General features: G+C 33.5%; 2 protein-coding genes across 4 annotated transcripts in view; one reads left to right on the forward strand and one right to left on the reverse strand.

Moving 5' to 3' along the window:
* On the reverse strand, positions 1-25,859 carry Wdr59 (WD repeat domain 59). Of its 3 annotated transcripts, none has more exons than XM_085955571.1 (12): positions 25,673-25,859; positions 25,004-25,269; positions 23,008-23,212; positions 20,657-21,238; positions 19,325-19,392; positions 15,032-15,376; positions 13,550-13,933; positions 11,985-12,135; positions 8,627-8,834; positions 4,892-5,015; positions 3,938-4,219; positions 1-2,430 (listed from the first exon to the last, which is right to left on the reverse strand). In XM_085955571.1, exons 2-12 carry the CDS (start codon positions 25,250-25,252, stop codon positions 2,134-2,136), a joined length of 2,895 nt encoding a protein of 964 aa, XP_085811697.1. In that variant the 5' UTR covers positions 25,253-25,269; positions 25,673-25,859; the 3' UTR covers positions 1-2,133. The 3 variants fall into 3 exon arrangements, with proteins under 3 accessions (XP_085811697.1, XP_085811696.1, XP_085811698.1); XM_085955570.1 differs by having other exon boundaries at positions 25,004-25,272; XM_085955572.1 differs by having other exon boundaries at positions 25,004-25,286; positions 25,673-25,857.
* Positions 1-26,482, forward strand: part of LOC147066298 (protein O-glucosyltransferase 2-like) — a 218,508-nt gene that overhangs the window by 146,629 nt on the left and 45,397 nt on the right. The window lies entirely within an intron of this gene.

The following is a 26,482-nucleotide window of genomic DNA, read 5'->3' on the forward strand; positions in this document are numbered from 1 at the left end:
GATGCACTGATGTATTTTGAATATTTGTTAGGTTGTAAGGTTCCAAAGTAATATAATCTTTAATTTAGTGATTAAATGTTGTTGATATTTTCCGTAATTATTCTGATGAAATAATAATATATGTACAAAATGATATAATATTGTCTTTGGTTATATAAATATGTACAATTATATGATGGTACTTCATAAATGACGAAAGAACTAGACTTGAAATAGAATTTAGTAATAGCAAAAGAATGATTATATTGAGCCAATGCACTTCACATACTTAAACATATTGTTCTGTGATCAAATATTTTCATTTTACATAAGATTAAATGCTGTATTTGGAAAATGATATCATTCAAATTCACATGGAAATATTATATAATATTTATACGAAACAAGAAACTCCACCAATAAAAGAAAAACATGTCATATTATGTAATTGCACCAATACTACATTTAAAAATAATCAATTCATTTGGCCGAATAAATAAATTTTAAAAACAATAAATTAATAAATACAGTAAAGAGTTTATTCTTCTATTTGTATTAGTTATATATCGTGGGTATACTGCGAATAAGCATTAAGTCAAAAATACTAGTTTTGAGATAATCGAGTTTGAAAGTTTGGACGGTCTTAACTTATTTTATATATATAAAAGGCAAATTCTTTTTTGCGATATTGCTTTGAGTATGACTTAGTGCAGTTTCGCACGCAGAATTTTCCTAGTAAGTCTAAGTCCATTTAGTGCCTTTTCTCTGAATAGATGTATGTCTTTTTGACTTATAACATAAATTATCTTCGCCAGTTTTATAGATATGACTGTGTGTGTTTTTGTAGACTAAAGAGCGTACTCTTAATAAGATTACCTCATCATTAAGTCAAAACAGCAAAATTTTGACTTAGTGCTTTTTCGCAGAATACCCACGATATGTGAATTTGAAAGATTGCTTTATTAAATTAATGAAATGAGTGGTATCTAAATAAAATTTTATGAGGATTGGTTGTTACGTGTAGTCGGTCCATTCGCTGTAATCTAAACATACAAATCAATTGGAAAAAGAAGATGCGTATTTGATAGCGGCCAGGATATATGAGTGACAGAATGATGAAGTCATGGTTTGTGGGTTCTAGTCTTACTTCAGGTAAATTAACATGATGTTTTTTGAATGCGTGTTTGGATGAATGGTCAACAAACATTTCTCATACAAAAAATCTGTTAAGATACCTCTTTGACAGGCGACTTAGGTCTACATTGGATCGTAGAGAAGATGATTGATTTAGCTGCGGAATTCAAAGATGCGAACTAGTCTCTGCTACACGGTTTGTACATTGTACATATGACTAGAAGTAGTATTTTGTTACATTAATAAAATTGTATCAAATCCACGTGCTTACATGGTAATATATTATATTGCATTCAAGTGACATATCGTGTGTCATATATTATAGGTATTGTTACAAATGAAAAATGCAATTACACTTCAGTTAGTTCAGTACTGTGATGGGAGACGGTTATAACTTCTGTTTACACAATTTTACAGGAGAGCAAAAACAAAGTTTTTAAATCAGACTGACAGGTTAGTTTATTATTTTAAAGTATTTTATATCAAAATAAGCGGAATTAGCATCCCAACACAAACCTTTAATCATTTGTTTTAAAAATATTGAAGTTTTATTGTCATCTTGCTTTTTAAGCAGATATATCTTTTTGCCATATGACTTTTTTTCACATTTGGTCAGATGCAGATATTTTTTAACATTAGGTACTTTGTAACCAATAAAGTTGCAGTTCTAATATTTTGTCACATCAAAGGATGTACAATTTGGAACACATTATGGAAGAAAACTTAAAAAATGAAAAAAACTGTAGTTATAACTGTCTGCCATCACAGTACGGAATTGTAAACATGATAATATGGCATACCTTCCGGATATTGATTATAGCGGTTCTACCCTATCAATTCTATCGCCCACACTGTGGTGACACTACAAGAGTGATCTGTAGGCGGCAGGATTATCATGGCAAAATGTGCGGATTGTGACACTGGACAGAGGGAAATGTCCTTCTGCATGTAGGTGTAGATGAGTAAGAAGATAATGATTTCTGTAGAGAGGTTATTTTTAACTAGACGGTTACTTTGGTGTTACCTATCCATTACGTTGCCGGTTTCAATGAGACACCGGCATCCGCAGCCGGTGGGGCACACATTGTATTTATTGAACCACTCTTCCAAGTGAGCGGTGTGTCCACCGTGACCGCAGATCAAGCAAGCATTCGCCGACCCCCTCACCCCGATATTGCAGATGACGCAATTGAACGCGACCAATGAGCAGTTGGTACAGCGTCCCTTTCTCACGACAATGTTGCATCGGTGACATTCGCTGACTAATTCCACCCCGCTATGTTTGGGTTCTACACCGCTGAACACCTGTTTCATTACCTGCAATGAAAATTGATTGGTTTTATGACGAGGCTCCGGATGGTATATCTTCTCACCAGTCTAAGAAGACTTCAACATATTCTATGTAATATGTATACATCATAATTAACCTGCATAAGTTTTATTATTTTACAATAAACATAATGTGAACAGTCATCCAAAACCTTGTTAGATGGTGCCTAAATACACAAAATTGAGACTGATAAAATGGACTAACATTTAAATTAGTTACAAGCTATTTGGGATTGGGAGGGGTGTAGAAATATTCACACTATTATTGACTACATCTATTAAAAATCGCAAGCATTTCAACATAATAATTTTAGATTTACCCAAACAGTCAATTCCATAAATTAATAACGGCCGATGTGCTGCATAAAGGTCTTTAGGGTATTTATGAGTGTCGACTATATTTATGCCAATATTAATACCCTACATTATTTTATTCTAGAAATCAATATTTCATGATCATATAAAATATATTAATACCATAAAAGGGTTGTCGTCTAAATATATTAATACCATAAAAGGGTTGTCGTCTGAAATAAATTGAGAATAAAGCCATATATTGGTACATGAAATGTTCGTGGTTATAACACATTTTTAAATTATTCTTTTGTCAACACGTGCATTATACCTTTAATTTTATTAATAAAAAACACTATACAGAGGAATATATTCAACAAACATTCCATTGGACTTTGCAATTGACAAACTTAACAACCAAATTTATACCAAATTATAGCTATAAAATTTATTGTCCGACAAGATCTCGGACGATCTCTAACAGGAAGTCGCCGTAGTCACATATAGAAAACTTCTCAGTGACGTACCTGTCATGGCGGCAATGTGTGTTCAAATAATGTATCGGGTCTTTTTTTAGATATGACTCCATTTCTTTTTCGCAATAAACCAAAAGTTTACTATTAATGATTCTAACATCACTCCTGATGGTGTTAGACATATTTTTATTATAAAAAGCACCAAATTACGTAACTTGATAGACTCGTACACCACGGAAAAGTAAAATGAAATGATAAATTTGGTGGCATCCCTCATTTGAAACCCGAAGTGCGATTAACTGCACAGGAGGGGTTTGTTAGTTCACAGTTTTACCACATGGACAAGAAGTTCTTGTTCGACAAAGTAATAGAACACTGACGACTTCCTAAAAGAGCGACTTACTAACTACAGTCAAAATGGAAAGAGGTGCAGGATGCAGCACTGCATTAATTAAAAAAAGCGTGACATTACAAGCTAGCCCTATTTTCTAAGCAGTGCTTCCCAAACTTTTTCATACCACGGCTCCCAAAATCTGAAAATAATCCCTGGTCCCCCTTCCGCCGCAAAATAAACTATTTTATTTATCACAATGTGATCTTATATTTTCAGTTCTACTGAAACATTTCACGGCTCCCCACAGAAATTCTACGGCCCACTGAGTTTGAGAAGCACTGGTCTAAGGTATAAACAAGTAGGAGAAAAGTTTGCAAATAAGTGAACATACCTCAGCACGGGCTTCCAGTAAATTCCATCGATGCAATATATCCGCGTAGACTCGCATGTAACACTGGTAGAGATGTGTGATGGATGGATCCAGAACAGGAGAAGTAGGTGTCTCTTCACACTTTCCGAGAATATTCAAGGAGGTCTCATAATAGCTGGGGTTTACATCAGTTGAATCTGAACACGAGTTTGTTCGATCTTGTTTAGAAATCGGGATACCCCAGCCGTCTACATTGATTTCACTCAGGTTATGGATAGTGTTATATGGCGAACTGCTACTGCCCTGTGAAACATAATAAGTGTCATATACTTGTAGATATCATTACCATGTCAGAATTAGCATACAAAACAAAATATATTATATGGCAGTTTTTATCACATCATGATAAACCACACCTAGTTTGGACACCAGTACATACACGTTTAATATGGTCAACAGTTCTGTCTATTTATGGTCGCTCGTGAACCAACATAATGATATAACTGTGGAAATTAACAACAGTATTATGTGAGCGAAAAAAAAGCTATGTACTCCAGTATTTAAGAAAATTATAAAATTTGTGGACATTAGCTCTGAAATTTAATGAAAGAAAAATTTTGTGCCATATTTATGGGCCAATCGGGGATTCACAGACGGCATTATTAAGATACAATGTAGAGCTTTATGGTCTCTACGAAGATAGCAGTACAGTTCAATTGATTAAGACTGCGCTGGGTACGCGAGTTATGTCGAGTGGCAAACAATTTGTTGGCTAAATGGAGTTTCCAATAACTGCTGTATACCGAACTGGAAAGTGACCATTATGGATAGCGGCAGATGAAGCTAGGATCCCGGCTTGTGCTGCTCCTGATGATGATGATAATAATAATAATAATAATCTTGATCTAGTTTCCTTTGGTGAATTTATTTCAAACATGAATTTGTTATTTGCTAAAATTGAATGCATATTCTTACGTTTGAATTTGTTGAAAGATCACTGGATTTACTGCCTGTCATATGGGTGTTGTAATAAATACTAAATGCGCAACAGAGCATAGCTGCCATTTGTATGTCTGCACTTTTTGCGTAATGGTTGATTCTGAAAATTCAAAATATATTATTCGTAAACGTACATATCTCACATTAATACTTAAAATGCAGAATACTCAAAAAGCTTGTGCATGAAATAATAATGGCCAATGCACACAATCCCTGAATGTTATGTGATTATATTGTTACTATTTAAAATGATGAGTTATATTGATTGTAAACTGACCTCTGTTTAAAAGGTGAAAACACAGAAACCGACAAAATAAATCTTTCTGTCAACTGATTTTTATAGCACAATTAAGGGGGGACATGCTCGTCGTAGGTCAAAATTGAGTTTTTATTGTATTTTCAAACCATGATCCTGGACACTCCCTTAAACGTTGTACATAATCTATTTATATAATTTTGAAGCCTTATTATCCTTTATATTTATTTTAAACATTTGATGACTGCATAAGGTATTTTTGTTACATAAAATAGTATTCTTTTAAACCTCTCGCTCTAATATTTAAGAATATAGTCATATTTCGGTACATGAATGTGCAGTGGTGTTAAGATTTTTTACTTTTATTAATTTTTAAACGCATTTATAAAACCATTAGTATAATTTATGACGAGATAATTTTAGTAAAATATTCACGATAAAAAATTATATTGATAATCTCTGTGATCCCAAATTTGACAAGAATTAGGCATTTTATTATTCAAAAAATGGCCAAGATTAACACATTTGAAGATAATTCTAAAGATACTCATTATAAGCTGTCTTTGACCATTCAAGTGTGATAAACATCCTACGAATAATGATTGCTTTATAATAATTATTGACCTAAGAATAAGGTAGTGTTTTTTTGAAATACGCCATTTCTTTTGGCATTCCCCAGTGGTTAAGCTACAACATACGGCCGTAGCCATAAATTGACAAACTATAATTGAAATATGGAGTAGAACGATGTTAACGCGCGTGTTTGAACATGTACCTAACCGAATTTTTTTTTATTTTTTTTTAAACGGTACATGTTCAAACACGCGCGTTAATATCATTTTACTCCCTACTTTAATTATAGTTTGTCAATTTATGGCTACGGCCGTATGTTGTAGCTTAACCACTGGGGAATGACAAAAGAAATGGCGTATTTCAAAAAAACACTACCTTATTCTTAGGTCAATAATTAATATAAAGCAATCATTATTCATAAGATGTTTATCACACTTGAATAGTCAAAGACATAGCTTATAATAAGTTTCTTTAGAATCATCTTCAAATGTGTTAATCTTGCCGATTTTTTGAATAATAAAATGCCTAATTCTTGTCAAATCTGGGATCACAGAGATTATCAATATAATTTTTTATCGTAAATATTTTACTAAAATTATCTCGTCATAAATTATACTAATGGTTTTATAAAAGCGATTAAAAATTAATAAACGTAAAAAAAATTAACACCACTGCACATTCATGTACCGAAATATGACTATATTCTAAAACATTAGAGCAAGAGGTTTAAAAGAATACTATTTTATGTAACAAAAATACTTTATGCAGTCATCAAATGTTTGAAATAAATATAAAGGATAATAAGGCTTAAAAATTATATAAATAGATTATCTACAACGTTTAAGGAGTGTCCAGGATCATGGTTTGAAAATACAATAAAAACTCAATTTTGACCTACGACGAGCATGTGGGCCGTTAAGATGAAAGATTTTTTCACTCCTTAGCCATTGCAGGCATCTACTGTGTTTTAATTATAACTTATCGTGTGATCATAGATGTCATTGATCTGTATGAAGATTATAATTTAAAATAAAATAATATTGAGTAATCATTTACAGTCTGCAATGAGGCAGCTCGCAATCTAGCATCGTGAAGGTGGATGTCACCCAGTATTGATACTGACACAGAGGAGAACACTACATTAATTAATACATTTATATCAAAAAATGGAATGGCAGTCAATTATTATTTCCAATGAAACTTCTATACTTAACTTAGACAGAGAACAATAACTACATATCATAATATATTGGACAAATAAATATTATCTCAATTTTTTTTAACAATTCTTAGTCAAGAAGTAACCCTAAATTAATGAAGTTTTAAACACATCCGTTATCCTTAATTTCAATTAAACTATAATGATTCATCCTAATCTACATTGAATTGAGATTCGTTGTATTTTATTTGGATTACTCATTATTGGGCATGTCCTAAAAAAAGCAATGTCAAGCACAAAAAAAAAAACAGTGTATCGCGATAACCGAGCATGCATACAGCTATAAATAGACTAACTCTGGATCATTATCCGACTGGGCGGCAGCACTGCTGGTTCACAAAGCGCCAAAGGTTAAATTGCTTGTTCAACCATACCGATGATAATTTTAATACAGTATAACCTCGTTTTTACGTGCCCGGAATTCACGTTTTCCCGGCAATTGTGTGTAATTTTTTCAGTCCCGATGTATTTCAGTACATTTAATACCCGCATTTACGTTTTTCTTCCCAGCGATTTACGTCGGAAATATTCAAAATATGCGAGTTAAGCGCGCTTGACAATGATTGGGTCGTGACATTCGAACGGCGTAAGGTGTTTGGAGGGAAAACTCAGTGTCTTTGGAACGGCGCACGGTGATTGTTCGGCGAGCGACGCTGTGATTGGCCCAAGTTCGGCGCATAACAAAGTGATTAGTCCATTAGTCGCCATCTTTTCTTTTGGCATTGTGTTTGTATTTTGTATACACTCCGTCTGTCATTATTCTGTCATCAGTCTTACAAGTTACAAGTTCGCGGTTTATTTTTAATAAAAAATAAAAAAAATTTCAATAAAAATTTAAATTGAATGTTGTTTTTTAATAAAACGTTATTTTTTTAGAAACATACAATTTAAATGTTCTTTTAATACCCCCCTTTTACATTTTCCCTTCAATTAGGTTTTTTTTTCAGTCCTTTAAAAAACGTAAAATAGGGGTTATACTGTATATCCAATCAACCAATACAAATATTTATTGCGATTATTTTTATTAACCCATTTAAAATATTATAACAGCTATATTGTTGTTTTTTTTTTAAATTATAAAATACACAAATGAGTCAGTAGGCGTAGGGTTGAGAATCACTGCTGTAGAACATTCCCTTGCAACATTCTGAGCTGGCAAAGTGCTATTAATCTTCCTCAGAAACCAGATGTCTTATAACATGTCAAAATATCTAGATAAAATTTCACATCATATAGCATTACGTTTACCACGGTGGCCGCATGGCTTAAGCGTTGGACTATCACGCCGTGGGTCTCAGGTTCGAATCCTGGGTCTGGCAAGTACACATATTGTTTTTCAATTTGTGTGTGAGTCAGGGTATGGACCTAATAGGTTGAGCAAGTGGCTGACATCCATTTCTCGTAAAAAACAAAATCTGTTAATACAAACTTCTACCCTGTGGAGGCCCATATGATCCTATTAGGATCAGACATGGTCAAAAAAAAAAAAAAAAAATAGCATTACGTACTGAGGTATATGAAAAATATCAATGATAAAGCTATAATTTTGCTTGACTTTGTGACATTGGTGTGTTGCCAAATTTTTCTTGTTCTTTCAATGATATTGTTAATAGTACTTAGTTGTAGCAAGGTAAAACAAATTATCCTTACAAATAATACTTACAATGCGTGTATCATATTCGATCCAAACGGATGCAATGACCAGTTGATCAAATCATCGGTATCACAGTTATACGGATTGGGAGAAAAGTAGGAAGGCTCCATTTTGTATTTTTCCAGAGATGATCCAGTGAGCGCGGACAATTGCCAGGACTGCATCAGATCGACTCTACCCATTGAGCCGGCTACAGATGCATTGTGCTCACACATGTCTACAAAAAATTGCATTCTTGTTAATGGAGCGGAAATACATAATTATTTTGAAATACAATGGTATACTTATTAAATTTTGTTAAGGTTGAGTCAATAAATGTTTTAACTCTAAGACATTGTCAATGATATATAGTTTTTTTTATTTATTTTTTATTATTTGTTTCTTTATTAAACACCACAACAGGCCGTGAAGCCCAATAAAAGTGGTAAAACTCCCAGGCTTGAGGAATTTACATATTAGATTATGTAAATATATTTTGACCTCACATGGAATCGAACCCAGATCTCCGGGATGGAAGGCCAGCGCCTTACGTACTGCACCACGAGAGCCGCCGAGAAATTGATTATATTGAATATTATATTACATATTATTATATAGAAAGACAATATAATATTATTAGGGATTCCAATCCCGGGATCCCGAGCTATTTTCAATACCTATGAATCCCGGGATTGATAAACATAATCCCGGGATTTCGGGATTGATTTTTTTATCAATTTTTATGGAACATAAAATAAAAGCGAAAATATAACAGGAAAAATACTTTTAATAAAAAATTACTACATTCAAAATAAACTGAGTTTGAATGAAGTTTGATTTATACCCATGTGTAAATTGCCGATTCATTTTATTTTTTCACATAAATTATTAAAAATGAGAAAGATTGACAAAAAACAATGCTTCACACTTTTAACAAAGTAATTCCAACATGATCTCATACGTTTTATGGCAGTTTCATATTTTTGGCTGACTAATTAGATTTATGAAGCGGAAAAGCCTTAAGTACGCCATGATTATTTGATTTACTATTTTAAATCTCGCTAATCCATTCATTAAGTCTTACTATCAGAAACAGCAATCTCGTATTAAATTCACATTATTATTTATATATATATATATATATATATTTAATATTATTTACTCCATTAAACTTATGTTTTTCCAAGATTGAACATAGATATACAATATTAACAATAATTGTCTTAAATATTATAAATTATACTATATTTATTTTTGATCGATTTTATCAATGTTATGTGTAAATATAAAAAAAATATATTAACAATGGAAAAAATGCCAATCCCGGGACTGGTCCCGGGATCCCGGGATTGTCAAATTGTAATCCCGAAATCCCGGGATCAGAATTTTGGCTCGGGATTGGATTCCCTAAATATTATGATATTTTATTCAAGACTACATAAAATTTAAGAATTAAACATTTTTTATTGAAATATATAACTTGGATAATGCTCAAAAACATACATAATAAAAGTGAACTAGAATAATTTTTAGACTTAAAAACTCATTTTTCGCTTACTATATGAGCGCTCTAATCACTGAGCTATTGACCCAAGTGCCTTCCTTGTGAATTTAATTCAATATATTATATGATCTGGGGGTGTTTAAAATTCTGTATATACAGGTTGTTCACCGGGAAGGTTTACTACTTTGTTTGGTCGCCATTTTGGTAAATATGAATTTTGACAGTTCATATTTGGAAGTTGTAAAGTACAGACGTGGCAAATTTATTATGGAAAAGTATTCAATCGTAAAAACATTTTATCAAAATCAATTATCAATTATTGTGACGACTAGAAAACTATGTGAAGTTTTGAAAAAAAATCATAATGAGTGATGAGGCCCATTTAAATTTAAATGTATACGTTAATAAACAAAATAGTCAGTTCTGGGCATTACAAAATCCTCAAATTATTCATCAGTCACCTTTGCATCCATTAAAATAGACTGTATGGTGCGCTATATGGTCTGGAGGAATCATTGGCCCTTACTTTTTTGAAGATGAACGTGGCGTTACTGTAACTGTTAATGGAGAACGTTATTGTAACATGATTGCTAACTTTTTGACACCAGAATTGGCTGCTTTGGGCTTGATTGACATATCGTTCCAATAAGATGGTGCAACTTCACATACAGTCAATGTTACAATGGCATTACTGTAAGATTGGTTTCCACAGCAAATTGTCTCAAGAAATGGTGATGTCGATTGGCCTCCACGGTTGTCGGATTTAGCAGCCCTGGACTTCCTTTCTTCTTCTTTTTCTTTCAACCATGTTTGATCCTAATAGGATCATATGGGCCTCCACAGAATGGAAGTTTTTGACAGATTTTGTTTTTACGAGAAGTGGATGTCAGCCACTTGCTCAACCTATTAGGTCCATACTCCGACTCCAAACACAAATTGAAAAACAATATGTGTACTTGCCAGACCCAGGATTCGAACCTGGGACCCACGACGCCATAGGCCGACGCTTAAGCCACGCAGCCATCGTGGGGTTAGAGATATCTAAAGAGCGAGGTTTATGCCAAAAACCTCGAAACACTTGAGCAACTTAAACAAAACTTTCATGATGAAATATCGGTTGAAATGTATGAAAATGTGAAGAAAAATATTGTAAAACGAGCCCGCAGTTGTGAGATTAAAAGAGGCGGACATTTAGCTGAAATTGTCTTCCATACGTAATTCCTAATATTCAATAAAACATTTATTAGCATTAAACCATTTTGTTATCATTTTCCATAAAGTTATACAAAAACCTTATAAACAAAATACCTTCCCGACGAACACCCTGTATTTGATTAATCACACTAGATTAATCAATGTTTTATAAACCATACTATCTTGTTCTGTAATATCAAAAATTTAGATGTGATCATACTTCATGTGGTTTGTATCTAAAAAAATGTACACACACGAGTTGACAACATCATAAAAATTACAACTCTAATCGACTTGTCCATTGAGTATACAAAAATGTAATAAAAATGAAGCTGTTAAAACAATTTATATTCAATTAATTTATGGTAATTTAACATTTTATGATATTGTCAATTTTATGTTTATATATTGTTTAGGACAATTCAGTGCTGCCCACTGGACGTCACCAACTGGACGATGGAACAACGGACATCTGGAAGGTACTCAAATGAATGAATTGCGCAAAAAAATACAGTTATCGTACATCTTAAACCCGCAAATAGACAAGCAGGTCTAACATAAAATATCTATCTACCTATATTAAAGCTAGGTTTATGGTTGTTACAAAGATTCATCAAAGCACTGGTTATTAGGAAAAGTTGTCATCGATACTTAAAGCATTGTTAATTGAATTAGTGAGGCATGCTGTACCAGGGATGGATTTATTGTTGATGGTGTACTTCTCAGCCAAATGTTTATTGAGGAAGAAAAGGTGATCAGCATTATAAAGGGTGATGCGAGGAGTAAAATGAGGATTCCCTCCGCTACGCAATCCACTACCAGTTCTTCTTGATGGAGTTTTCTGGAAAATTAAATTAACATAAAAAAATTTAAATGCTGAATGATTTAGTAAAAATTATTACATGATCGATATGAAATGAATAATGGTTTAAAATATCTAGTACCTACTGATCACAATGGGTTCACACCAATGACATTAATATGGACGAATCATCTGGGAATAAAAATGACACTCACTTTTTTGTCGGGTCTGCCAAATGGCATAATCTGCTCTAACACCATTACAATAAAGGTGATATTGCTATAAATTCCCGATGCTTTTAGTCGGGTCTGCCGAACGGGTTCGCTCAAATGAACATTGTCACCTAGAAACACTATTCTAATGCCATTACAATAAAGGTGATATTGCTATAAATTCCCCATGCGTGATATCGCATAATGGAAATTGCGTGACGTCTACCTATACATGTGCGAATGTCGCTGTGCGTGAATTTAATTGCTAGTTACTGTATTGAGTGCGTTGTCCATTAATAATGTCATTGGTTCACACTTATATTTCTAGGTTTCAAAGAAAAACATTTTAAATAATAATTAACGATGCAAACTCATATAGCATATCACCATATATGTATCTGATTTTTAGTAATTGTTAGGACAGACAAACACATCATATTATTATTAATTATATGGCAATAATATTATTTCAGATTGTCTTATATTACGATGTTTATTTATTAATGTTATCGTAAAACACTTATGGTGGAGTAACGGCAGAGCATCAGCCACCGAGACAGTGGAATACAACATCTGGCAAATTTATATGTTATATTTTAGAAATGCATTCTAGACAAAGAACCAAATCCTGTCGGAACGTACTGTCAGCATTAAATATTGTTGCGGCCATAACAAAAAAATTCATGTGTAAATACGTATTATCGTGCAAAATGCAAGATTGCATGCATGGATCAAAAAAGTTCTGGATATTCACGCGACAATTGGACTATACGATATCTACGCCTGCGCAGTAGAACGATAATGGCGAACCTGGCGGTAAAAAAACCAACTACGCAGACTCATTTTGAAATTAACCGATTTTCACGATATGTCAAATAGTACCATACAATGACAGCATCGCGGCTCGCTTACTCTTGAAGATTGAGATTGGCGAGACAGTCAGCACTTTTACTTGTAAACAGTTATTATCGCTACAGTTTAAAATATACACTATTGGTGCAAGTAAATCCATGCACGTGTAGACGCGCCATTATGCCTGATTTTAGAGGGCATGTCAAACATTCAAATTGCAATTACTCCATAACATGATTTCGAGACTTACCAACTTTTGGCAGTAACCCCACGATACAACAGTATGGAACTAATAAAACTAATAGAAATGAATACTTACCAATAATTATTAATCATCATAATTAGTTAATAATTACTTGATAAAGTGTAATATATATTATTATGCGTACCCATCTATCTTGGAAATAAAATGTGGTTATCGAATGTGACGGTGGTCTGTGCAGCATCTGAGAGAGACCAGGATTTGTCGGCGACGGAGACGTTGTCAATCGAGGAGAAAGAGATCTGTACGCCCCCGGCACTATGATCGGAGAGGACAGCGACAATAATGAGCGAGGCGTGGAGCTCTCCGGCTTGAGTGACATTCTCTTGGCATTTGGCGGTCTGTTGAACACTACTAGGGTTCCGACGCAACACCATTTAGCTCCGCATGTTCTTGGGAAAGGAATGCAATTGTCCCCCAGTCCGTTGACAGCGCTGTCACTGCACTCTGACAGCGGTCTCGTCTCATTGTTTTTATTGTTACTTCCGTCGTCTTTAGATTTGATTGGTATCTAAAACAGATATATTTCATATAAAACTGTAAGAAATTGTCATTCTTTGATGGTAGATAGTTCTATAATAAAAGTAGTAATTCAAATATATATTCGCCCTGAATATAAAACCACCCCTTATTAATTTTACCAAAACAAAATAAATTTTCAGAATTCACTTATTATAGTTTTTTTCCGTAGTAGAGATATTTTAACAGACCTATTTACGAGAATTGATTATTAGCCATTCACTCAACTTTCAAGGTTCCATGTCATGAATAAATAACACATATTTATTGAAAAACTAATATGTGAGCTATGGGATACAAACTAGATTCGAGATATATGTAACCAAGTTATGGGATTCGAGCCTATGGTGGGATATTTGGTAACATATTAAAAATCGAAAGAAAACTCTAAAGGCTGAATGTAAACAAAGTCACAGACAATTGAAGAGCTGAACATTGAAGGAATACAAGTGCACCGGTGACCAAGTTCAACTAATCAATTTCAAAATTAAATGTACAAATATAAATATTCTACATAATCATTTTTAACAATCTGTAAATGAGCTCTTGAAATCAATTTTAAATTCCAAGAAAAATATTGATATTGGTTTATGTTTATTAGTGTTTCTATTGTTTGTAGGACACAACGCACTATGAACACCTGGTCTGCAGGTATAACTAAGAGTGATCTACTATGAGTTATTGTGAGCTGTCACATCTCCAAGTGGTTAGCGTGACGTAAAAAGCTGAAAGGGATGGGGCCAATCCGTTAACAAAGTTGTTTGAAAGCCAAATTATCTGTGTCACGATCCTCAGTCATGAAGTACTGACGAAAGGGAAGAATAAATAATATTCCATCCATCTAAATAATTTGTACTGTTTCCGCTCCCGGTAGGGGTCCGGACCTAGTGCGTGCGTTTGTGTCCATGGGGTGTAATCTATGGTAGAAATAGAATGTTTATAACTCTTCATAAAAAGCAGTTATATGCTTGAATCTTGTTTCACACATAAACTGGTATATGGTGTGAAATCTGCTAATTTATTTTACTTATACATGTCACTTGTACTTCTTTACTCCTCAGAATTCATGCAATAAATAGTAAGCACTTACTTGCTGTAAACAGGTTGTCAATAGCTTCAAGCAGTGCAATAAACACGGGCTATGAACACGGATCCGATTATATGCAGCTAGGTTAATGGCTTGCAATATTTTGATTGTTGAATTATTGTCTATGGTTGTGCCGGACAGCCAAGTGAAACGAGGAATAGACAAGTCCAACGTGTAAGAGCAAGGAAAAGCCACTTTCAAAATAGCAATGTACCCGTTTGCTTCAGTCTTAACTGTACATGTTTTGTGATCCAAGTCAATATCGGTAACGGTGATGTTCTCTATGTTCTTTACCGATTCAAATTCATCTCGCAGTGATTGATGGGGTTCATAAGAAGATAATTTGACCTAAAAAGAAAGATTGCATTAAGGTTAGGTATATCCAAAGACGTTGAATGAATAAATTAGTTGTGAGACATTTTGCATTGTCGATTCATTTGAAGCAAACTTCACAATATTACTACAAGCATTTTGATGCAATTTTTGTTTCACTCGGTTAATTCCATAGACTATTAAATGTACATTAATACCCCGACTTACACGAACTCAGAGTTACGCGGTTCTTGATTTTTTCGTTTAGCAACAATTCAGACCCTGTTCCGCCAGAAAAGCACATGACAATTGCAAAGTTGACAGAAGGTTTTAGCTCAATTGAAAAGGGCTTAAACATTTTAGAAAACATAGACTCCAACGAAGAACGCGTTTTAGCTACAAAATAAGGAGTAAAAAAATTATTAGCTTGCTTCGAAGAAATTCTGTGTGAAAAAAAGAAGACACTGTGTTGTCAGACGAATTTGTTAGATTTTATGAAGCCATCGACATTTTTCGTAACACATTTATTACATGTACAAATAACTGCAATTTTATTAAATATTTTCCTTTTAAACTAGTTTTTTTGTTCGTCCTTGTTCACAAATAAACAAAATTTGTATGTAAACGCAAACTTATATGCAAAGTTGTTGACTTAAATGAATTCGACTTAAGCAATTTTCGCCAGACCCACTTATCGCGTAACTTTGGGGTATTACTGTATAGATATTGCCAAGTTAAACTGGAGCATAAATTTGGTGTGAATGGGTGGTATTTTTTTATTAATGACTACTGTACGACAACATTATTTAGGCAACAACAGGAAGTCGCTCTTATCGCGTATAGAATATTTCACAGTGTTGTCTAATTATTGTTCAATAAATATCAATAGAATTTTTTTTTCAAATAATTTCACCTCTTAATTATTACTATTATATTAGGTTAATTAATACAGCGTAATTATTGAATTTGGAAGGAAATGTATCATTGAACCCACATTAACTGATAATATTGCTGCAGGTATTTATTAATTAAATAACTAGAACACAAATTATGAGTAAAAAAGTAGAAGTGAAAGATATAACATATTCAATATTATATTGATGACCCAATCACATGTTTTATAATTTACAAATGATGTCTTTATATCGTATTTTTAGTAAAATTGTTGTAGAAACACATACTGTGAAAATAATTTTCTATAAATTAAATTATATCCACCTTACATAAATTTTAAAACAATATGTACCTACTTATCGGTTTAAAAATTAGGAAAATAATTAGGAAAAAATAGGATATTTCATTAACTAATTAATGATCATTTATACTTACTTATTATACGTCTAAAAATATTAATAAAATAGATTACGATACACATAAATTTATAATATACAAACATAATTTCCAGTATTTGGGGAAATATTTCTAGTATTACAACACTGAATTTTGACATACCTGACATGACAGGAACCCGTAAAATGGGCTTGTTGAAAGTATTGTATAAGCTCGCCTTTTAAATACGACTCTTTTTCTTCTTCGCAATAAATCAAAAGTTTACTGATAATAATTCGAATATCATTTCGTATTGTTTTAGACATCTTTTGAATATAAAAAGCTTCAAATTACGTAAATTGATAGATGCGTCCAATACGAAGTGTCAAAAATGTAATGAAAAATTTGGGGGCGTTCCTAATTTGAAACCGGAAATTCGATTAGCTGTACGTAGTTCACAGATTTGCCACGTAGCCAAGATGAAGTTGCCGGACAATACATGAATTTACTATTTTAACATGTTCGATTAGCACCTATCAAAACTAAAGCATTCACATTATAATACAAATTTAATGTAGCTTATAACAGCATGTAAAACGACACAACACATCATTAATTATTATTGTGCATAGGCAGTCAAATATACTGAACCATCATTATTTAGAATATTGTAATGAACAATCATAAAAAATCAGTATGTTATAGGCACATAAAAATGAAACATTTGAATGTTGCAAAAGATGTAAAGAAGATTTTATAGCCACTATTTTTCAATACGTGAACATAGAGAAAATTAATATTTCTATGGCTACTAATTCAACCATAGAACATTTTATAGAATCTCCATCAAGTGTAGTAATAGAAAAAGTTCATAAAACTCCCTCTAGTTATATAGTACCATGACCACAACAGGAGGGGGGCTGACAGGGCTCTAGCCTAGGGGCCCGGCGTGGTCGATCAACTAGCTAAATGACATGGATAGAAGACAAAAGGCCACTTTGATATTTACATACGCTTTTCTTACAGATTTGTTACACGAACAGTAAGACTGCGGTGTGCACTATCATATTTAATGAGCCGGTATTTACATTTAAAAAAAATATGGGGTTGCGCGACGCATGCTATATATTTTTGATTATTGTCTGTCGATATTTAACCCTTTAGCGGCCAAATAATTTTTTTCGCATTTTTCTTGAATAACTGATATGATATTATTTCGTAACGTATAATAATAAATAGGTATTCAATAATTATTTTCGGTACATTTTGTTTTTAGTCATCATTTTGATTTTTTTTCTTTGATTTCTTTTACATACGTAACCGTTGAACGTTTAGGGTATTGACTTCTTTGCGAATATAAATGAAACCACTTGAATTGGTAATACTATTTATTCATATAAAATTGAAATTAAATACACAATAAAGACACAATAAAGACATTTACAAATATAAAAAAAAATATTACAATCGTTTTTTGCTTTGATCATTGTGGTATGGGCCAAAACATTCAATGCATAAGACGATTTTACATTTTATTCACGCAATTCGACGTTATCGAGTTGAAAAGATCAATATTATATTATAACTATGTTATATGTCAACATCATCATCAGCCTGAATCTATCCACTGCTGGATGAAGGCCTCTCCAAGCTGATTCCACTTTTCTCGGTCCTGTCCGGTGCGTTGGCACGTACTTCCGCAGAACTTAATCATTTCATCGATCCAGCGGCCTCTGGTTTACCTTGCGGACGTTTTGTGCCACTTGGGTACTACTGGATACAATACAAATATAATAAAAATTGTTATGAAATGCACATGTTCATAAAATCGGTAGTTGTTATCGAATGAAGATTTTTAACATGACAATTTCACATAACATGCTGATATTTTTAAATGAAACAAATCATTGCCCAGCAATCAATTCTTAAAATTAGATAAAAAGTTTTTGAAACATTGGCCTCGCGATATGAAATTGAGGTTATTTTTCATACAAGCAAACTTTACAGTTCGAAAAATGCATAAAATAATGTCTCTCTGTTATGATTTTATATTAATTATAGTACATAAATATTCAAAATATGTTTTGACATACCTTTTTCTTTGTGTAAATTCCAATAGACTAGTTCAAATCACTTTTAAATATACACACATGACAAAATGCTCCCGCGCCACGTGCAAGAATGCGCACAGGATACAAATGTAACCGGCAGCGTCAAACTGTCATAATTTGTTTTACAGTTAACTTTACTCTGCTTGGTTATGTTCATGCTCTGCACGCATTCCCGCAGTCATTTTAAGCACGGGTGGCGTTTCATACAGATTTGGTTTAAATATGACCCATAATGCAGGTGGTTACATATTATGTAACCGGAATGGGCTTATGCCCGCTAAAGGATTAGATCATAATAAGGATCGGTTTTGTCCGCTTCGGAGGGACGTCGTCAACTGATAGGTACATAGTATTCAATAAACCTATATTTATATGAACGAATTCAATTAAACGAGTGAATTTATTTAAAAAATACAGTAAATACGCTAAAACATTCAGAATGCCTTTAATTTCATTCCGCCGAATCTGGGGATCATATGGAACACAGTTTGGAAAACGCCACTCTTAATCTTGGCGATAGGGAGCCCTTTAGAATGGGGCCATGTATATTACATACACTTTGGGTACATCAAATATTAGCTTATCGCATTATCCTATTACATACCATTTGAACATCGGAAGGGTCCGTCATAGTCGAATCCGGATATTCATTAGTTGAAACGTAGCTAATGGCTGTAAAAAAAGTTTGCGGAATATTAAATACTACTGTCTGCTTCTAGTTATCAATAAAATATGTGTAAATACACATAAACACAATGGGCATTGGCTTTCCGATCATGTCCTGGCCCAGATATGATAGTTCAGTAAAAGCATTACTAAAGTAAAACTCGATAAACGTCCCTGTAAGCTGAGGGTTCTCCGAGATTTTTGAAAATGCTTCAAGGGTTCCGTGAACCAAAAAACGTTGGCACAGATACTTGTCAATCATAATTATATGTATCATAAATCTTAGAAATTAAAATGGACACAATTCAATGTTTCAACACAATAAATTTATTACAAGAATCATATTTTTTCATTTAATTGTAGAGCTAAGAAAATAGGTGGGCTTTTTTAGAATTCAATTAAATGCTGCAAACTATTTATTTTATTTAAATTATTTTTGAGCAAGGCGTAGGTAGGTATTGTTATATCTTCTTGGCTACGTGAAGGAAGGTGCTGTTGTCGACTAAATGGGAGGAGCTTGTTAGTTTATAATGGAAGTGCGGTTAAAAATGGGAGGATCGTGTTAGTTCACAGTTATAACACGTAGCCAAGAAGATGTTGTCATAGAGTAGTAAAGGTGTGTAGAGTCGTATGGTACAATGAGCCAGACGTTACGATAATATCAAGGACAAAACGCGTCAAATTGTGTACAGAAAAAATTTGGATTATCCAAAGCTTTTGTTTGCATGAAGATTAGACTGCAAAATCTTTAATGTGAGACCTGGCGGCGGCGCTCGAGTTGTATCTTGTCTATGGTTTTTGATTTCGAAGTATTGTAAAGTACTGAAACGCGAGAGGAGGGGATCTAGTTCTCCAAGCCCGCCGCCTATCACCGTAAAGATTTCAAATCAAATCAAATCAAATTTATTTATTTTACATATAATGAACATAACAAATTATAAATTCAAAGCGTTCATGACATGACACACTACTGACATTCACACTATAGTTGAAAATTTAATACACTCAGATACAGTGTATCTGTGTATAGGTGAATCTTAAATTAAATTAAGTTTTAATACTTAGAGACAGATGGTTCTGTTGGTATATTTTGCTTTTACAAAATGTATAAGTAGGTTATTAGGTGATGAAAATTTATTTTTCTAAAGAAGGTAGGCTTTAAATAATTACCTAGTATGGAGGACTTTTATTATTGGGCATTACATAAACGTTTAAGAAAATATAAAATTTCAAGTATCTAGTAATATAATCGAAATAACTCAGAACTTACTGTCACTCAATGAATCGTCTTCGGTATCATTGTCATCGGTCAAATAATGCGAGCACATTTTCAACAATGAAGGATGCATCGTCCACAATCTGAGAGTCTGATCTCGAGCCCATGTGACCAATTGAAAATTAGACGGCGTAAGATTCGGCCGCCATTGCATTTGCAACACGACATCGGAATGCCCCACCAGCCGATGCGCCAGCGCACCGCCGACCCAGATTCCGACGACGCCGGTCTGGTCTCCTCGAGTCACCCCGCCCCAACCGACTCCCATCGTCACCAGTCCACTTCCGAATGGCGTATAAACGGCTCGCCACACGGGGTAATTGGTCGTGATCGTGTTTTCTACTCTTCTAGGATTGTTGATGTCGAAGTATTTGATGGTACCGTCGTGGCTCGACGTCACTAGCTGATAGTCGTGGTGAGGACTCCAGTCCAAGCCGTGGATTTTGCACAGATGTGCGGATATATATTGAACGGGCGAGCAACCTTTTCGTTTGTCCCACAGTTTGACGTCTCCGTCGTGAGCAGTGGCGAGAAGATTGCTGGACACTTTGTTCCATTGGACTTGTGATGCTCCAGCTAAAGGGCAAAGAAATTTTATATTTTATTATACAAAAAGTTTAGACTAAAACGAGATGGAGGCATTTTTGTTCCACACTACGTGATGAAGATTCCACAAAATTTTTAACTAGATTGAATTGGTAGCCATAGAAAAAATAATATTTTATGCATGTTTTATTATAATGTGCGTATAAAATACTGTTAATTTTTTAATAATGAATGTTAAACACTTCAGTTTCTTCAATAACTGAGTAATTCAATTATGCCTTTTCACGATCTGTTAATATGTCAATTACTAAATATATGCCATAAATAACTATGATAATTCATGTAAGTCATATATTTACCACATTTGAATATATTATACATAGTGCCTGAAGATGCCGAAAGGCGAAATCCGAGTCGCCAAAAATGATTCATATGAAATAGTATCAAACTTAAATCAGTTAGAAGTTAAATTCAAATTCCATCAGTACCCTTAGTAATTGATAGCACAGTGAGTTCTCGACTTACGACGGGATTCCATCCGCCACCTAGGTCGTAAATCAAATTACTTTATAACAGGCAAGTGCATGCTGAATGAGGCGGCGTACATTCGAAGACCTATTGTTGTCTTAGTCCAAATTTTCAAATTTTTTGAATTGCAGTTGACACGATCGACTGCTACGTCTTATTTACATCAGCAGCGCACACGGGGCGGACAATAAAAACTTAAAAAAGCGGATTTTTTAGTTCGTCCATAAGTCTGAATGGTCGTAAGTCGAGAAGTCACAGTATTTATTTTATTACTTAATGACTTTCGTTTGCAATTTTTTGTGATTTTTCATAAGGTTACCTATCTATATATATGTTACGCCGAATGTGCAAAATTGACTATTACATGAAATGGGCAAAATTTTGGCTAATTCATGTAATAGTCAAGCCCGTTGGCTTATGCATGAATTAGGTAAATTATCTGCCGAGTGCGTGAATTCGCCAGGGTATGAAATTCTTAAACTGTCAACATGACAGTAGAAAAAGTAAATTTAATACGGATGGTTTTATTAGTTATAATTGGACATAATATAATATTATTATCATTAGGTTAGGTTAGGTTTTGTAATTCTGAATTCATCTGAATGTCCATTTTGAGGTTAGCTAACAAGTATCAACAAACTATCACAAACATACAATCGACCATTGCACGATTGATACCCAAGCACGAATCAATTTCGCGAAAATACCTTTTAATAAAATTCTTCCGTTATCATATTATGTTCTAGATTTTTTGCGCATAGTAAATGGATATGAACGTCATTGTAGCTATTGATTGGTATATTATAATCAATGACATTTGACACATTTGGTTAGTTTGATTAGTTGCAAAAAATACCACCAGAGATAATATATGTACATTTTGACCAATCCATGAGCATTTGACACATTTAGTTTAGTTGCAAAAAACACCACCGTAGCGCTACTATCTAATTTGTCCAATGCATGAACTAGGCAGAAAAATTACTGCCGAATTCACGCACTCGTCAGATATTTTGTCTAATGCATGAATAAGGCAACGGGCTTGCATTTTTCATGATTTAGGCAAAATTTTGCCCATTTCATGTAATAGTCCATTTCGCACATTCGGCGTAACATATATAATAATTGATGACAGGCAGTTGAAGCTATGTTTGTATTATAGTGTCAATGCTTTGGTTCCGGTACAAGTCGAACATGTTTTGTATTTGAAATAATCAATGTATGTAGTAATTAATAAAACAACATCATCTTTGTAAAAATTCACTATTTACCAACAGCAGAGAGCGAGAGTGCCGGTCGTCTAGTATCTCTCAAATCCCAGAGATGAGTGAAAGTGTCGATGGAACATGTGGCAATCAGATTGTGGTCCTCTCTGTGCCAATGAGTGTCGCTCACAACTCGAGTGTGCCCTCGTAACGAGTGGATGCCGGTGAGATCGCCATTTCTCCAATGATAGATATCTACTCTTTGATTACTCTAAAAATTGAAATGACATTTATTAGAAATCCAATATGATTTGGTCAACCCCGAGGCCGACAAGGCAATGAATTGCAAATTACGATAGTAATGCTGGTTGTTGATTATCTCCAAATGCAATGCGGTAACCTGTTCGCAATAAATGAAGAGTTCGATTGCATATTTTGTACAAATCAATACCATTTATTTTAATATGCAACGCTCATCATTTTCTACAAACAGTTTACCATATTGCATTTGAATAATAAGCACTAACTAGCACTAGCATCGAAGATTATGGTTTGATGTCACGGCCTGCCTATTATAATAGTGGGCCTTGCGTCATCTCATGACACCTTTTTGAATGGAACTAAAAAAAGAATGTTTGTAATTTGCGTACCATGTCAACTATATTTAGTAATGTCATTTGTTTTTAATTATTCTCAACTATCATCGGTATTACTGGTATTTGACGCATTACAAAATATCAAGAGTGACTGGAAAATTCAGATGGTATTAAAGTTAACCCTTAGAAATATACAGTTCACTTCACAGGCCTAATGGAGCAACGTAAATACTCTCTTAGTGTACGGCCTCAGTAGGCGTTGTGTGCAGCGCATTTTAATAACTGTCTCTCTGGCGCACGGAAGTGTATTGAATGTGTTTTTGGGAGTTTATATGCAAAGTGGTGTATATTAAGTAAAGCGATAGAAACGAACGTGGAACATGCTTGTCTAATAATAATAGCTACATGCATTTTACACAATGTTATAAGAGATCTCGAAGCTAATTTTGATCATCATCCACAATAGATTTCTTAGATTTCTCTACTTAAGAACATACAGGTTCTTTCCTTGTGATAATGATACTAAAATGAATTCCCCGACTCATTTTCTTCTGGGTATGCTATCAATGCAATCTCTGTCCACCCAAAGAGTGATTGCTCTTTTATAGCATTTCTTTTTACTTCTTCGTGGGTTCATTTACAATCCGTATATACTGGCAAATATTAATTTTCATGTTCCCACCAATATCACTCGTAACTCTACGGTCTTGAAGATACCTCATCGCAGGACAAATGTTATGTTTCATGATGCTGTGTATCATGCGATTAACATATTTGATGGCACCATAAAGGTTGATTTATTTTTTATTAACTATATAATGTTAGTGGATGTGTTAAATAGGTTAAATGTATAATTGTATATATCATGTTTCTTTAATATTTACATAAGCACATGCTGCCTTTTCTACTTTCTTGTTATATTAGTTGTTATTTGTAATTAAGACATTTTTGTAATTTTGTATTTATTATGTATTATGGCGCATTGGCCAATCGCTATAACGCCGTAATACTTTTTTTCTAAATAAATAAATAAATAAAATCATTACATTACTGATATAAACACAAGCACGCCCGCTGGTTTTCATAGCCAGTAAGACCACCTGCATTGCGTAACACGTGTTCGTCCTCCACGTTGCACGCCGCGCTCAGCAAAACGCTGCTACTGAGGCCACACACATAGCCATCTTGACCATCTACTGTCAATACCTAAGTTGTCATGCCGATGTATACAACAATACCAAAGTAATATAATGGATTAAAATAGTTTTTTTAATTAACAGCTGTTAATGTGTATTCTCAATCATTTCTATTGTAACTTATGATGGACCCAAATAATCAATCCACTCTCAAGCCTGCTTTAGCCATTTCACATGTAAAAATATAGGTATATATATAAAGTGTAAAATTTACAAATAAGTGAATTCCATAAACTTATTAACTATTATTATAGGTATATATATACTGACAGATATTGCACATAGTCGTTGTCCGTGTTGGGTTTGGCACCACTCTGCGCCAGCCACGTCATATTTGCTTTGCCTGACTATTTTTTTGATGGTGTCATTTGCGTCATTCTCTGAACTCAGATGTTTTATAGCGAGGCATCTTTTTCCAGCCAGCAATATGTTATTCCCTGACCAGTCCACGGCCATTGCAGTGGCTTGGAGATCCCGGAACTCCCATTTTGTTAATTCTGGACTCCAGTGGACTGACATGATTTTTTATTATAATTCTGCTAAAAAGTAAAAACTATAAATATATGTTATTTTGCATTTGACCCAAGTACTTACACTATGAAAGTATAACAATATTATTTTTACGTGGCTGACAAATATTAATAATTAATTAAAAGAGAAAGCAATATGCACACGTAACAACGTAGACGAAATTTATGTATTCTTTTGAGAATACAAGTTTTTGTCAATTCAATATTTCGAATAGGTATATTTTATATTATTGAAAATAAGCATTTCAGAGAGTGTATCTACGTCATTAAATTAAGACATAGGGTGGAATTAACACTATCTACGATTAATAAAATAAAAGCATTACAAGGTACCTACACTTGATACTGTTTTTCAAAAACATAATATTATTTTTTTAATAAAGCAGTAAATTTTACAGGAGAAACATACCCAATCCGGATTTGAGAAGTCGTAAACGAAACCACGATAATGTTGGCTTCCTAGACTTGTTTACCATATTAAATATCAATGAAATTTAAATACACAATATTATTAACAACCATTGACATTGACAGATAGATTATTATTTTTATATCAAAATATCGCCTTGTGCTGTATTTTGACAATTGATATTCATAGACAATAATATAATAAACATAATATCAAAGATCAGAGGTACACAGTGTTGCCATATTTTGAAAGTGGAATTATAGTACAGTGCCTTCAAAATTATAGTATTTCGGCAAAAAATATAGTACGCACGTACGCACGTAGCACGAGTGAACAGTGATTTTCTGCATTTTCAAAAAATTAAACGTGGGGTAATAGACAAAACATCCATGAAGGGTAATTAACGTCTCGTTTTTTTAGACAAAATTCAAATGTTAAGTCAGTGGTTTCCAAACTTTATGTTACTACGCCTACCTTTAAAAAAAATCTAATCTAGGCGCCCTCCCCATATTTCATTAAATAATACAGACATATTTTTAAATAGTCAACAATGTACCTACTTACGAACACAAAAATGAAAAAAAATAAACAAGGTTTTACTACTTACTTATAGTATTACATTAATTTTTGACGAATGTGCTTGTTTATCAGCACAATCAATTTCAATTATAGTAGTCAATCCAAATTCATCTTCGTTCATTGACATATAGATTTTATCATGGACCCCACATCCTGAAGCGGACCCCACGGGTCAGAATTTTTCAACCATATTTTCAAAATATTTAATAGGTCCGAAACAAACCAGCGCCG

This window comes from Rhyacophila brunnea, unplaced genomic scaffold (assembly GCF_057557595.1).
Source record: "Rhyacophila brunnea isolate RB1 unplaced genomic scaffold, BYU_Rbru_1.0 scaffold_5, whole genome shotgun sequence".
NCBI lineage: Eukaryota > Metazoa > Arthropoda > Insecta > Trichoptera > Rhyacophilidae > Rhyacophila > Rhyacophila brunnea.